General features: G+C 34.1%; 1 protein-coding gene across 1 annotated transcript in view; it reads right to left on the bottom strand.

The window, feature by feature from the left end:
* LOC121368510 (PR domain zinc finger protein 14-like) overlaps positions 1–15,480 on the bottom strand; it is a 30,790-nt gene extending 15,310 nt beyond the window's left edge. Inside the window, exons 1-3 of the mRNA XM_041493247.1 lie at positions 15,410–15,480; positions 12,236–12,528; positions 2,409–2,513 (exon numbers count right to left, since the gene is read on the bottom strand). Of these exons, the coding sequence (XP_041349181.1) occupies positions 2,409–2,513; positions 12,236–12,528; positions 15,410–15,480 (469 nt within the window). The remainder of the gene's footprint in view (positions 1–2,408; positions 2,514–12,235; positions 12,529–15,409) is intronic.
* Between the last annotated feature and the right edge of the window lie 1,146 nt (positions 15,481–16,626).

Below are 16,626 nucleotides of genomic sequence, written 5' to 3'. Positions count from 1 at the left end.
TGTTTTTTGTTGAGTTTTTTGTTCTTTTCTTTTCTTTTTTCTTCAAAGAAAATAAATTATTAAGTTAAAATATGAATAAATATTACGCTTATATTTATTTATTTCTACAATTTGATTTAGTCTATTATAATATTTTTCAAGAATACTCACTTTTAAAACGCTATTAGAACTCATCCTAAGGGGAGGTTCTCAAACCATAGTTTAGAGCAGAGGTTAATGCCAGTGAGCGCTTTTAAAACAAACAAAAAGGTCGATAAAAATATTCCTTTCAACATCAACAATTTTAGTTTTATGTACACTTCGAGGAGGGGAGTGGGGATACCAAAACAAATACGGTTTGTACGTTCATGAAGATGTTGATACTTGAGAACGGCCACTACTAACACCATTTAAAAATCTATGTGTGTTTCTTTAGTAGAGTTACGGATGTTTCAATAATAAATTCATCTAATGCTCAAATTGATAATATGAGCCAACGGCTCTGTTCCGTGTATATTTGATCGCTCTAATTTATTTTCTCTAGAAACAAACTAAGGAAGAGGCGTAAAACTTGGGCTCAGTTTGTTTACAGATGTGACTTTAATCGGCGAGGTCGTGTTTCGCAACACCCGAGGATGTTGTTGTAGACGGTGGTTCCTAATGCACACCCACACACACGTCGTGTTGATGTGTATATGAAGACAGACACGCAGGGCCATGTTAAGCAATTAAAGTAACTTTGTCCTCTAATAACATTGTCAGGGGCTCAGTCGCTAGAGCGCTCACCTGAGGTGCTTGGGTCGAAGGATCGAGCCCTTTCAGTGGACCCATTCTCTGATGGGGGGTTGGTTGCCGTATTAACTAGTGCCCTAAAACCGTGGTATATGCTGTCCTGTCTTTGGGAAAGTGCATATACAAGATCCTTGCAGTTAATGGAAACACTTAGCAGGTTTCCTCTCTTAAACTATATGTCAAAATTGTCAAATGTTTGACATCCAATAGCCGATGATTAATAAATCAATCAATGTGTTCCAGTAGTTTCGTTAAACAAAACAAGCTTATTTTTTCTAGTAACATTGTCTGTCTAAAACTTAGGTCTTGTTAGAAAATGGTAATTTGTTTTCACATCTAGTTATGTCAATTTTATTTACGCGTGTATTATCACCTATAAATTCATCCTGCACTCTACAACCTAAAATTGTCCTTTCTGTTTTTTAGACGCCACAGAGACAAATACATAATTATAGAACATCTCAAACATAAAGATGATGATGATGATGAAAATTAGATAATGGTGCAGCTGCAATATTTCCCTATCGGTATGGGATTACTTGACCTAAACCTTTGCCTGAAGATAGGTAAATGCTTATGTTCGTCATCATTTGAAATGTTTCGAATTGTCACTCATCCTGACGTTTCATTTGGATCTTTACTAAACCTAATCATTAAAATTCTGGAACGCACTAAATGGTCACTTTAAGACACGGCCCTGAGCTATATATCTGTGTGTGTGTGTGTGTGTGTGTGTGTGTGTGTGTGTGTGTGTGTGTGTGTGTGTGTGTGTGTGATGACAAAAACGTAATTATATAAAAATTATTATTCTAAATAAGAAACTGCCAGTTTCAATCAGAGGTATCGCTTAACATTTTAGAGGATTGTGTATATTTAAAGACGTCAGGTGCAGATATCGATGTGTAAGTTGCATAGCCAGGTTAAAGTTCGAGTTGCACGAACGTCAAACATTTACGGAGTAAAATCAACTGTGTCTCTGATTGATAGCAATATATGATATTGGTTATTTGCGCAAATACTATTATCTATTCCAAAGCAATTAATATGCTTTTGTTTAATATATAGCTGTTGTTCAGTGTACACAAAACGTTGAACCCAATATGGAATATTTTTTTAAAGAAAAAACTGCAATTATCTGAAGAAAAAAGCTTTACTGATAAAAATATTCTTGAAGTCATTTTATAGCTGGTAGAATAAAAATAAGGTTCCACACAAGTTTTGTGTATACTGTGTTGATACTACTCGTATTTAATTGATACACTACTTCTATCAGTTTTATTAGGGTTTTGTAAAGTTAACATTCTAGGTTAATGCGAACTGATTTGGTTTGTACGATTGTATAAGGCAGTGAGCAAGTGAGCACCAATGGCAAAGAATAACGAATGTTTAGCACAATGGAGGGCCACGTCGTTCTGTGACAACCATTTACACTATCCAGGTGTTTGGAGGCTGGATCGCACATCCTCGTAATTGTGGAGGAACATGAAACTCCACCTGTTTGTTTGAGTTTCATTATCTCAGTGAAAAGCTCTTACTAAAATCCGAATAAACACGGCCATTAGAAAGTAGCACTAGGACAACATTTTCAAGTTTGTGTTTTGCTTGCGCAGACGTCGACTCAATGCGAGAGGGTTTACCTTCAGGGAGGTCCAGATTGCGTGGATCGACGGCAAACGGCGAGGAGTCGGTCGACGTGTGTCCGTCGTCAAGACGCTGTCCAGCAGACAGAATCTGCTCAATCCCTGAAACACACGCAGACACTAAAAAGATACATTTGGATTAACACATATTTAATTAATTTATTTTTACACACTTTTTATGTTTGTTTTGTTGTTTGTGTGAAGGGTATGGGGGCGGGTTGTTGTTGTTGAGGGTTATTTTTGTTTTTGTTTTGTTTCGTTTTGTTTTTTGTTTTGTGCTTTGGGGGGTTTGGGGTGGAAATTTTAATTTCTTTCTTTTATTATTTAAAAAACCCCACACATTTATTTCAAATTAATTTAATTTTGTTTAATGTTATTTTATGAATATTTATAAAATTGTTTTGGGGGGAAGTGGTGGTGTGAGTGGTTGCTACATTGAGAGAATATGGTCTGTGTCAAAATAAACCTTTCAGCTCAGTATTCACGTTCATCAGCGGAGCTGTTCTAAGGCGCAACTTCCATGTTTCTGTAATACCTATTCGTACACGTATAGGTAATTAATGATGCATAGAGAGGTCGAATACACAGATGCACACGCGTACGGAGACGCATAAAGGAAATACACTCAACTTTAGACTTTTAATAAAATACTTAAAATTAAAATTGGAAATTTGACATTGAAGCTTTCAAAGTGTATCTTATCAGAGAGTTTCATTAAATATAGTAATTTGGGGGTAATCTCCGCAAATTAATACAAGGCAATTGTTATATTATTATAAATAAAACTTTTAAAATATAAAAAAATATTATAATAAAGGTAAACATTTTTAATTATTGAAAGTTCACCATTACAATGTTCAAAATCTGTGTTCTCTTAAATTCTTGTTTAAATCGTTTTCAAAATTGGTACAGAGATTCCCAAGGGCAGTTTACAATCGAATACACAGAAAACTCAAAATGTTACATTTCAAAAATTAAAATTGAACATAAAAGAATCAACTTGGTACAAGTGGGGTTTATTGGTTAATATTAAAGTGTAACTTTGAAAACTGTTTATTTTCTTTTACGATTTTGATTTGATAATTGTGAAGCTTTGTATATAAAAAAAGGTTTTAATTTCCGATTTGTTTTATTTGTTTTGTGAGTTAAAAGTTAAAGAAAACAACTGAAACTTTCAAATTAGTTTCTTCTTCAACATTTAAACGGGTAGTTTTGAAATTTGGTAGGCTACAGTGATTCTCTTAGGCAGCGATAACAAAAAAAAAAAGTTTTAATTAAAAATAGCTAATTAATTATCGAATATGTCTAGACCGAGAGGCTTACATTGTCATGAAACAAATTACTAACCACAATAAAACAATATTGAAAATAATAACTGCATGTGTATTTTAATCAGCTTTTGTTTATGTAATCAAACAATGTTTAATTTTAGCTTTTAATGGCTCTATGGAAATTTTGACGACTATGCTGCTAAAAACAAATAAACAAAACAAAACAAAAACAAACAATAACAAGTATAGTATCATTGCTGAACAATACAGAATCGACGGGCAATTTCGACTAAGTATCTTATGCCTAAAAATGGCAAAAGATGGGTTTTTTGTTTTGTTTTACGATACGACTGGAGCACATTGATTAATTCATCATCGGCTATTGGATGTTAAACATTTGATAAATATGACACGTAGTCAGTACAGGAAACCCGCTACATTTTTCCACTAGCAGCAAGGGATCTTTTATATGCACTTTCTCATTTTGGCCAGTTGTGGTGCACTGGTAGGAAAAGGGAAAACCTAATCAGTTGAATGGATCCACCGATGTGGTTCGATCCTGCGACGCAAGAACCTCAGGCGAGCACTCAAACGACTGAGCTAAATCCCGCTCTTGGCAAAAGATGTAAACATTCGTCTACGAAATTGTTATAATGACATTATATTCTACATTACACCTACCCCTACCCCTCCTTCCATACCACCAACTTCAATATTTCACGTAGCAGGTATGTACGTGCGTATGAGCGTGCCTTTTTCTTTGTATTACGATCCCTGTTGGTGGACCCATTGGGCTATTTCTCGCTTCAGCCAGTGCACCACGACTGGTATACCAAAAGCCATGGTATGTGTTATCCTGTCTGTCGGATGGTGCATATAAAAGATCCCTTGCTGTTAATCGAAAAGAGTAGCCCATGAAGTGGCGACAGCGGGTTTCCTCTCTCAATATCTGTGTGGTCCTTAATCATATGTCTGATGCCATATAACCGTACATAAAATGTGTTGAGTGCGTCGTTAAATAAAAACATTTCCTTCCTTCCTTCCTTCTTTGTATTAACACTAACACGTTTAAGATATCGAATATTGTACGGTACAATATGGGCGAGTTCGATGAATTTGGTATGGTTAAAGCACGCCGTCTTGTGCTCGAAAATTAGAAACCTGAGATAATTTAATAAGACGAATAAACAAAAATATAGAATCCTTGTATGGAGTATCTAAAACGAAAAGAAAACTTTATATGCATGTATACATGTATGCACATATAGAAGTTTAATTGGCTGGTTAGGTACGGCGACAATTTTGCCAATATGGCCGACTCGCGATCATAGTTGAGTGTCATTAACGTGTTTATATGGTTGTTTGACTAACAGATTCCCGCAAATACCGGTTCTACAATAACCAGCCGGGACAGATTTACTGCCGTGAAGGTCAACAAAAGAGAGTGTTACTTTTGACGAAATCGTATCCTCGAGACACGTCTGCTTTGAAAGGATGTATCCACTGTTGTCGTCTGCTTCTGCTTGTATAAAATCAGTCCGCCTGAGAGAGTATGAATAATTCTATTGAAGGTGAAAGGTAGGAGCCGGTATGAACCCCATCTCGGTATCGGCCCGGTTCAAAGATCATCGTTCGGGTCGCACCCTCGGGCAGCTTAACGCATTTAGGCTGCAGTTTATAAAAGCTAACTAAATAAACATTTTCTTTCGATTCGATTAAGATACGGTCTTTAGACAAGCCCGTTACGATCGTCCTAATGTAGTAATGTACCCCCTTATCTAGACTCGCTGTGTGCACACAAAACGTGAATGAGTTTCAGGTGCAAACACGTCAGTCCAAACAATTGATGAATGTTAGAACTACCATTTTACATAACCTTTTGAAAAATAATTATAATAGTAAATTAAATAATAACTCTGTCTTTTAGATTTATACTTTCTCATCATTGTACAAAATGTCCTCGAAATATGTTAGCAATAATAACATACAGCATTTTATAAATGAAAAAGGAATGTCTCAATAATAAATGTATAAATATGTTTACAGATATCAAAGTAATTTTATCCAATTTACTTTTTGGTATTTAATAGATATGAAAACATTTGCTCAATATTATGTTAACAAATATGGCCTATTAGATCTCAGTCAACGTATTTATTCTTCAAGAGGACCACAACGGGATGTAGTTCAATGTAATGGGTTGTAGAATTGGTCGTCTTCGGTTGAATCTTGGGGGTTTTCCGGTTCCAGCCAACGCCCCTAAGACTGGTGTGTCAAAGGCCGTGGTATACACTAGTTTGTTGGCGGTAAAGAACATATAAATATACCTTACTGCAGTTGATTAGGATTAAAATACGCTTGTCTTTTTACATTTCAAAGGCCTAGTTTGTAGCCAATACAACAGAGGGTGAACTAATATGAGTAATAAAAGCTACTTAAAAAGTTTGAAATATAAAATATTGTATCGATAAATAAATTCAAGATTCTCTTTGACTTCATTTGGTGTTTGGAAGAAGAAATAAACTGGTACATACGGAATTATTGCAGCCATATATAAATACTGAGTTTGAAATATATAGAACTGTATTGTCGAATTAATACATTCTTAATTACTTTAAATTTTGTTTTGTGGTTGGAAGAAGAAATAAACAGGCAAGTATGGCATTAATGTGGCGACAAATCAGTACTGAGTTTGCAATATATAGTATTGTATCAATAATTATATTTGAGATTCCGTTTGACTTAATTACTTTAAATTTTGTTTGGTGGTGGAATAAGAAACAAAAAGGTATTTACGGAATTACCGTAATCATAAATAAATACATGTACTGAGTTTAAAATATAAAGGTACTGAATTGATAAATATAACGTTATTCAGGATTCTATTTGACTTAATTATTTTACATTCTGTTTGGTGGTTGGGAGAAGAGATAAATTAATACATACAGAATTAATGTAGTCATAAATGAACATCGAGCTAGTTTGTAGCCAATAAAAAAGAGGGTAAACTAATCTGAGTAATAGAACCTACTTTAAAAGTTTGAAATATACTGTATTGTATTGATACATACATTTAGGATTCCATTTGACTTAATTTGGTATTTGAAAGAAGAAATAAATTGGTATATATAAATACTGAGTTTGAAATATATAGAAACTGTATTATCGAATTACAATGACTAGAAATTATCGTATTACAAATGATCGAATTGCAATGATTAGAAATGCACTGAATATACAAATATTCATAGTTTAGGCAACGCAATATAGATACTTTGTATTGTAATGTTAATAATTAAAAAACTGTATATTAGCAAAATAAAATGTGTTGTAATGGCTACAAAATCAGGATCGTTCCTTTCAGTCTTCCGTAGACTGCTATCGTATTTAGCTGATGTTTATTATACAGTGATCGTTTTTAAAGCACACTTACTTTTGTCAATTAGTGAATCCAGCGCAGTGTTAAAGCATTTTCAGAATCGATCATATCTGTGGGAGGTAGGCAGCGTAATTATTAGTCTGCCGCATATTTTTTCTTATATATACATGGTTTGAGTAAATTTGTGCGTACGTGCGTGTGCGTGTGTTTATGTGTGTGTTGTGGGGGTTTATATATATATTAAAGACGAGGACCTATATTTTACAGGAACAGCGAGTAGAGATGATATTCCCATACTTAAAATACACCAACAAATAATGACATGTGTCATATAAAGCTTCATCACGCTTTTATAAGTGGTTAGTGCTGGTGGGGTGTTTTTGTTTTTATATAAATACTTTTCTTTCGTCTTTACCGTGATCCATATTCCATAATTATATGATGTTCTGTATGAGAAAGATATCAAAAATATAATAAATAACAGCTGCTAACCGAAAATGTAAAGTTACGATGTTTGATTAATTTGTCCCCGGAAATGTAGGGCCAATGCCTAATATTACGAAACATGACACTGTGTTTCGATTATCAGTTATGTAAAAATAAAAACTGTAATGCACAAATAACAGATATACAGAAAATAAGTTCATAATTTTTAAATAACATATCAGTGTATTAAGCAGTAAGTTAGTTCCTTCCAATGGCCTCACAAAAGGGATCAATTTATAGAATGATTGTCTTCTTACAAATACATGTATATTAGTAATATGTTTTTCAAACGATAATACTTCATCACGGTCAGATGAGGAAATGATAGTAAGCCTAGCTTAGTTAAACAAAACTAACGGATACATGTATATCGTCTTATTATTAACAGTAAATGACTGAGTTTGTTTGACTTATTTATAACTCACATATTCTTACTTTGTTTCGTCGTAAAAATGCGACAATATGCTTAATGTTTTTCTTCGTCTTCTTTGCAACATATACAAAGTACATCTCAACGTTTTCCTAACCTGCATTACATATTATTATCATTTTACTAATGTACCTTATATATATTTTTAAATCATGCTAAAATTCTGATAAGTTTGGTATTTAGTCATCAGGACTAGATTTACATGTATTTGTCTGAAATAAAAAACGATAAATAACTACATGCATAATGTTTATGACTGACATGTCTGTGCGAGTCAATGCAAGTAGGAGACTAAAACAATTATAGTTTTCTATCACAGATCTTTTGACTAGGTCTCATTTTATTATCTTCATTTTTTCTGGGGGTTTTAATTATTTCGATTTTATTTTATTCATCTTTATTTGTTTATTCATTCATTCATTCATTCATTTAATGCATTCAGTCCTGAACAAAATACAGTTGTTAAAACAAATTTGAGATACATGACGAAATGAACGTTTTAAATACAGAGATTAGTAATTATTTGAACAATCTTGTTATTTTCTCAATACTCTCATATACTCATTAGATAAACAAGAAAATGGAACAAAATTCTGAAGAAAAAATAAATCTAGACTTAAAATTAATTTTAACCACGAGAAATGCACATCCTCTCCTTAAACCAATTTGGTTTTGCTTTTGACGCTCGCATTGATTTTTAGCAGGGACGAAATGTCTGTGTGAATTGATAGTAATAATGTACAGTTAGTGTTTTGATTAAGCGCAACAGTATTAAATATTATGACAGTATAGGGTTCTAAATAATTTAACTGTTTTGTAATCGAAATAGAAAAACAAATTATTTGCAGTGTTTTTTATACAACATGATACGGTGTACATATATTTTAAAAAAGCAAAATCGATTTTAATTTTTAGTGTTAAATCTGTTAATTCCATATTTGTTTGTATGTGTGTGAATTAGGTATGTTTACTATTCTAAAAAGCATTTTAAAACTTGTTTGTGTACTCTACTATCTAGAGTAAAATGATAACGCATATCAGTTACAATATTTAATTTTTAGAAGTAAAAAACAGTAAAATATTTAAATTAGACTTTTAAAATGTCTTTAGATCTGTTTAATGAACCTGTTTGTGAAGTTATTATGTTAGTACCCATAAAGTAGGCCTAGTCGATCTTGTGTGTGAGAGGGCGGAGTTTTGTTATTTTCTTGTTTTTGGTGGGATGTCATATATAAGATTAATTTAAACGTCTTCATATTTACTTCTATAAACGGGGTGTATACTTATACTTTGTTAGTTGAATTAATAAAAAATATTCTATTATGATTTATTTGCTGCCATACTGTTTTTCGGATGAAATATTGTTTAGACTGTTTGGATATTGTTTTATTTATAGTATTTATAGCTATATGGAATTTTGTATTGACTTTTTTCTTCTATTCTATTTTTGTTTCTTTTGTGTCGGGGTTTGGTAATTTTGCTAATTTTATGATAATATTAACATACGACATTGGTATCCAATGTTCTATATTAATATTATCATAAAATTTACATCATAATACTGATTTTTTATTGAAAAACAATGATCTTACTTTTAAACATGATGCATATTACAGAAGTAGAAGCTTCCTTCTGGACACAGTAGAATAAACTGGGGGAGGGGTCAATATTATGTCTTATATTTTAAATAATGCATCGGTCATTATTAATAACTAAATTATTTACTAAATTATAAATACTTTTCGTATTAAATATAAGGAACACAAGATGTTTAATTTATTTTTGACACATAATATACAAACAAAACCCAGATTTTTTGTGTTGAGATATCTGTCACATGCTGTAATAATATCAACAATGTAACTGTTAATAGTTACGGGAGTTGAAGCTTACATTTTACAGACAAAAAAAAAAAGCTCGTGTGATCATAGGTTCTTTTAAATACCACAAACATTCAATATTTAGACAAATATATTTTTTGTTTGAAGTCGTTTGTTTGTTTGTTTTGTTTAACGACACCACTAGAGCACATTGATTTATTAATTATCGGTTATTGGATGTTAAACATTTGGTAGTTTTTGACGTATAGTCTTAGAGAGAAAAACCGCTACACTGTTACATTAGTAGCAAAACCAAGGGATCTTTTATATGCACCATCCCATAGACAGGGTAACACATACCACGGCCTTTGATATACCAGCAATGTTGCACTGGCTGGAACGAGAAATAGCGCAGTGGGCCCATCGACACTTTACCACTGGACTACGTCCCCTTTTTTTTTTTGCTTTTTTTTTTTTTGCTAGAACATCAGAAACATAAAATAATTATATATTAGTAAATAATAAAAATGTAATGAATGGTGAAGCCGAAGTATTTCCCTTTTGATATTGGACTACTTGGCATGGCCGTGCTCCACGGTTTTTAACATCTGAGCTATCTTAGTATCATCTGACTCCAGTGTATACGGAATCTGCGGAGCTGTCGGGTTATCATCACCTTTTTAGGACCATACACTCGGGAGACACGCCTATATTCGTCCACGTGAAGTGACTGAAACTCGGTACGTAGCCTTACACTTGCCCATTGAGCCTAGCGGTGTACTCACTCTGACTTGGAGCCCATTGTCTCAGGTGGGACACGAACCTAGTACCTACCTGCTTTAAGTTCGATGGCTTAACCTTTACACCAGCGAGGCCGATCACAAGGGATGGCGGGGAGGAGGGTAACTCAAGTCACTGACTTTTAATTCCAGACGTAGATACTTTTTTTGTTGCGCATAAAATTAATTTTTCAGCTATTATAAACTCCATGACTAGGAACAAATTGGATTTCCCAATTTCGATATTTTAAACAAAAAAATGTAAAAGATGTGTACGGTAAATAAATGTTAGAATATTCGAAAATATTTTACAGTGCCTAAGAAGATGGTTGGTGCCATTTATACATTTTAAGAAATTCATAAGAATTGTCATCATCTGCTGATGTACGTAATAAAGTAGCAGGTCGGCTCTATGATGGGTTTTTAATAGATAGTTTTACCAGTCCCCGGTGTTACGGTACTGGTGATCTCTAGATGATGCATTTATCGAATCTTCGTCTTGCTTTAAGGTGATGTTTAAAAGTGTGATGTTTGAGTGTGCTTTTTATAGTGATTTTTGAGTGGTATTTGAGGGCTTATTGTTGAATCTGTAATTTTTAATAGTGTGTTGTTTAAGTGATATTTGGCAGTGTGATGTTTGTAATTTTATGTTATAGATATGTCCTTTGAGTAATGTATGATAGTGTAATGTTTGAGAGAGTAATGCTTGAAAGAGTAATGTTTGAGAGTGTCGTGTTTGAGAATGTAATGTTTGGGAAAATAATGTTTGAGAATGTAACGTTTGAGAGTGTAATGTATGATAGTGTAACGATTGAGAGAGTAATGTTTGAGAGTGTAATCAATGAGAGAGTAATGTTTGAGAGAGAGTAATGTATGAGAGAGTAATGTATGAGAGAGTAATGTTTGAGAGAGTAATGTATGATAGTGTAACGATTGAGAGAGTAATGTTTGAGAGTGTAATCAATGAGAGAGTAATGTTTGAGAGAGAGTAATGTATGAGAGAGTAATGTATGAGAGAGAGAGAGTAGTACAATGTTTTAAGTGTGGTGTTTTAAAGTGTTATGTTTTTAAGTGTCAAGTTTTAAAGTGTTATATATGCTTTAAAATGTTACGTTTTTAAGTATGTTTTAAAGTGTTACGTTTTTAAGTGTGAAATTTGTTATAGTGTTATGTATTTAAGTGTGATGTTTTAAAATGATACGTTTTAAGGGTTATAATTTTAAGTGTGATGTTTTAAAAAAAAGTGTTATATTTTTATGCGTTATGTTTTTAAATGTGACGTTTTTAAGTATTATGTTTTAAATATTATGTTTTAAAGTGTTATGTTTTAAAGAGTTATGTTTATACGTATGATGTTTTAAAGAGATATGTTTAGATGTGATGTTTTAAAGAGATATGTTTAAATGTGATGTTTTAAAGAGATATGTCTTTTAGTGTTATGTTTCTAAAGTTATGTTTTAAGTGTCATATTTTTAAGTGTGATGTTTCAAAGAGTTATGATTGACTACACACACACACACACACACACCACACCACACACACACGGACACGCCACACACACACACACACACACAGACGCGCCACACACATACACCACACAAACACACACCGCCACACCACACACACACACGGACACACGGACACACACACACATCTCACCGTGCCTCAGTTTGTTCCCCAGCTGTAGACCAGAGAGTGCGTGACCCTGTGAATCCTCCTCGCCGTCAGCGCTCTTGGAGTAGCCGTACAACACCATGTCAACGTCCTCCTGGCTGAACGTCAGGTGCGCCAGCATGCACGACACCTGACCCACGGGCAGCATCTGAGATATTAATTCCATGGGGTGGGGGCTGGGCAGGTGCGGCGCTTGTTGGTGCGCGACGCCGGGGTAGACGGCGCCCCCGAAATACTGCGGCATCCGTCCTTGAAGTGGAAGACGCTCCACAGCAATACTAAAAGTAAAATATTACTGCAAATCAAACTCCAGTGTCAGCAAAGAAAAACGTAAGCAAGAACAAAATATAGTAGCTGTGTTCAGCGAGTAATTACGGGTTTTTTGGGGGGTTTTTTGTTGTTTGTTTTTTAAGATAAATGAAATGATTTTATATATACATGTATATATTTATGTATATGTATGGGTATGTGTGTGTATGTGTATGTGCACGTATGCTTATGCGTATGCATGTACATATACATATACATGTATATATAGATATATAGATAGATAGATTCTTTACAAAAATATAAAATAAAATTAGTTCATATATATTATAGCATTTTTCTTTAGAATTATAAACGAAACGAAAGTCATTTTTATTAACAGGTTACACAGCGATATAACATTGTTGCTTCTAGCAGTCAAATAGCATTTTGAAAATATTATTTATTGTAATTGTTAGGAAGATGTTTTGTATTAATTAATATCGCTGTTATGTTCATCAATGAAAAATAAAAGTTAAAATATTTAATATCTTGCATAATATTATATTATATTATATTATATTATATTATATTATATTATATTATATTATATATTTACCTTTGCATATGTGGAGGGACATGTGCAGCGAAGAAAGGATACATTGCCTGTGGAAACTGCTCCATGGTATGGAAAGAAAAACTTTTTCACTGGTTGTCTCCAGTCATGAGATTGAACTGCAGGACTTTCCAGTGCTATTCTATTACCAGAGGAATATGTCAATCTCTAATCACTTACGCCACTTTACAGCGGGTGGTTTCTCAGCGCCGCTCAATGTGTTCAATTTGACACACCACTCGCTCAACAGTCTGCCGCTTTAATGGGATTTAGTAGCAGCGCATGCGTGATCTCTCATCATAGATTTTCTCGTGCTTCTTTATTGGATTAAGACTAACCAATGCGACCACCTCGGGGAATATAGGGGGCGGTGTTCCCACAAACACTCTGCGTTCGTCCGCCGACTCCGATGCCTAAGTTCCATCAATAGAAGTGAACTAATGTAGAAGTAATTTTCACGCAAAAGCAAAAACTGCATTATCTTGGTTATATGATGTTTTAACTCGCTGTTTGGCGGAGGCTCGCGAAAAGCCCCTGAGAACGCCGGCTAGGCTAACGTGACTGCGACCCGAAACTTAATAAAAGCCCGGGCATGATCACTTAACACTTAATTCTTGGTCTTTCGTAATTCGTTTAACTTCTGCGGTCATCCGTCTTTAAATCAATGTCATTGCATCTCGAATTGCGTAACAGACAATCGCATAAAGGAAAGGGTTGCAAACATTTTCATTTCAAGTAACACGTCAGTGGCATTTTGTTTTGTAAGAATTTTGTATATAGATGGAGTTTCGTTAAGAAGGATCTGTAAAGTAGCGAGTATTCTAATATTGTAAACTAACAAGGATGATAATCTAGCTTAAAATTTAAAAACAAATAATAATCGCAGTCATGCTCATCTAGTTGGAAACATTTCCAAGAAATGTGACACGTCAATGGCATTTTGTTTTGTAAGAATTTTGTCTATGGATGCAATTTCTTCGATAGAGCAACTAGTATTCTAATATTGTATATTAAACAAGGATGGTGGTCTAGCTTAACATTATAAATGTAATCATTACAGTTATGCTCATCTAATTGCAAACATTTTCAAGAAAAGTAATTCAACAATAAATGACATTTTGTTTGTAAGAATTGTGTCTATGCATGCAGTTTCTTTAAGAATATTCAATAAAGTAGCGAGTATTCTAATATTGTAAATTAAACAAAGATTGTGACATTTTGTTTTGTAAAATAAATTTCAATGTTAAGAAGGATCCGTAAATATGAATGACAAAATGTTATCCGCTATAAAGACCGTATCTCTGCACAATGCAGAGTCGAATGGGGATTTAGAAAAATAGTGGTTAAGTCCATGAATCTCTATCTAATGCCTCGTTTATAGGAGGACTGCCACTCTTGAGATCCTTTACTGAACCATACATCATTCTTGCACCGCCACAAAGAAGACTGCCACTCCCAGTTATTTACTAAATCAAAACTAGCACAGAACAAGGAAGGAAATATTTTATTTAACGACGCACTCAACACATTTTATTTACGGTTATATGGCGTCAGACATATGGTTAAGGACCACACAGATATTAAGAGAGGAAACCCGCTGTCGTTACTTCATGGGCTACTCTTTTCGATTAGCAGTAAGGTATCTTTTATATGCACTATCTTTTATATGCACTAGTACATACCACGGCTTTTAATATACCAGTCGTGGTACACTGGCTGGAACGAGAAACAGCCCAATGGGCTCACCGACGGGGATCGATCCCAGACCGACCGTACAGCGAGCGAGCGCTGTACCACTGGGCTACGTCCCGCCCACCAGCACAGAACAGAGCTCATTGGAATATGTATAGTAGTTATGACATGCAAGTGTTCTAATATTGCAAATTAACAAGGATGGTGATATAGCTTAAAATTAAAAAGTAATCATCGCAGTCATGTTCAACTAATTAATACGACGTGGAAAAAGAAAAACCAGTGCAAAAGATAGAGTTCAATGGGTATTACAACAAAACCTTGAGATTGAGAGCTGATAAATCATATGTCAACCAGCGAATTCCTATGGTACGATATTTGCAATGACTCTTGAAAGAAAACTGTATTTAATAAGAATAGAAACGTCGGGTTTTAATTTGTGATATTCGTAACCCGTGCAGTCCGGACAAATTGGTGGTATAGCGGATAACAATTGTATTGTATACCATTTTAAATTATCGTTTTAATGGCTTACAAAAGAATATGCATATAAAACGAAGCTATCGATATATGGTTGTTTTTCAACATCAAAACATTACACATACCTTGGTATGCCAAGTGGATAGACGTTCTTCCAGCTCACGCGCAAATTCTGACCTGTTAGTGTGATGGACATATAGAATACCATATGAGTCTAAGCACTATAGTACCATGGCCCAATTTCACAAAGCATCGTAAGCCTAGGTTTGCACGTAAACATAAATCTACGACTAAAGTACAATTCTTATTACTGCTGACAGTACAACTAATATATTTTGAAGTACACATATTTCATTTTCTTTTGTCCTTAAAGTGAACCATCTTCCTTAATGATGTAATTTTCTGCGTGAAATAGTCGCAGACGTAAACTTACGATGTTTTGTGAAACTGGCCACTGGTCTCGAATTTAAGAATATCTTACCTTTCGTCAATTTTAAAGGGACATTCCCGAGTTTGCTGCAATTTTTAGGATGTTATCGACTAACAGAGACTTTTTGACGACTGTAAGTTCATATTAAATATATTTTTCTGCATAAAATATTAGTTGCTGTCTAGTCTAGTATTTGTATTAGGTTAAATTTCATTTTATTTCCTAAAAAAGATTTTTTCGTACGTACGAAATTATTTGAATGAAAAGTTTTATTTAACGACACACTCAACACATTTTATTTACGGTTATAAGGCGTCAGACATATGGTTAAGGACCACACAGATATTGAGAGAGGAAACCCGCTGTCGCCACTTCATGGCTACTCTTTTTGATTAGCAGCAAGGGATCTTTTATATGCACCATCCCACGGACAGGGTAGTACATACCACAGCCTTTGATAGAACGAGAAATAGCCCCATGGGCACACCGACGGGGTTCGATCCCAGACCGACTGCGCATCGAGCGAGCGCTTTACCACTGGGATACGTCCCGCCCCGAAATTATTTGAAGACAAAATCCAGTTTGGGTTTCTTACAAATATTAAGACGGCCAGAATCACATTGAATATACAGACACTGATATTCTAAAAAAGAAAATATATTTAATATGTAAGTTTAGTCGTAGAAATATTGTATTAGTCGGAAACATCTTACAATGCAGCAAACTCTGGAATGTCCCTTTAAAATATTTTTGCGACAGGCAAATTACTCACTGACTGAAATTTTTAGCCTGCCTACAGCAATTTTAAACCAGTAACCTTTACAACAAATAACCACAAAATAAAAAATAAAAAGTATTATTTCAGTCGACAGCAATAATTTTATCCAGTAGCAAAAAAAACTGCTATCGGTA

The sequence above is a fragment of the Gigantopelta aegis genome, chromosome 3, assembly GCF_016097555.1.
Source record: "Gigantopelta aegis isolate Gae_Host chromosome 3, Gae_host_genome, whole genome shotgun sequence".
Lineage (NCBI taxonomy): Eukaryota > Metazoa > Mollusca > Gastropoda > Neomphalida > Peltospiridae > Gigantopelta > Gigantopelta aegis.
This window is presented reverse-complemented; position numbering and strand designations above follow the sequence as displayed.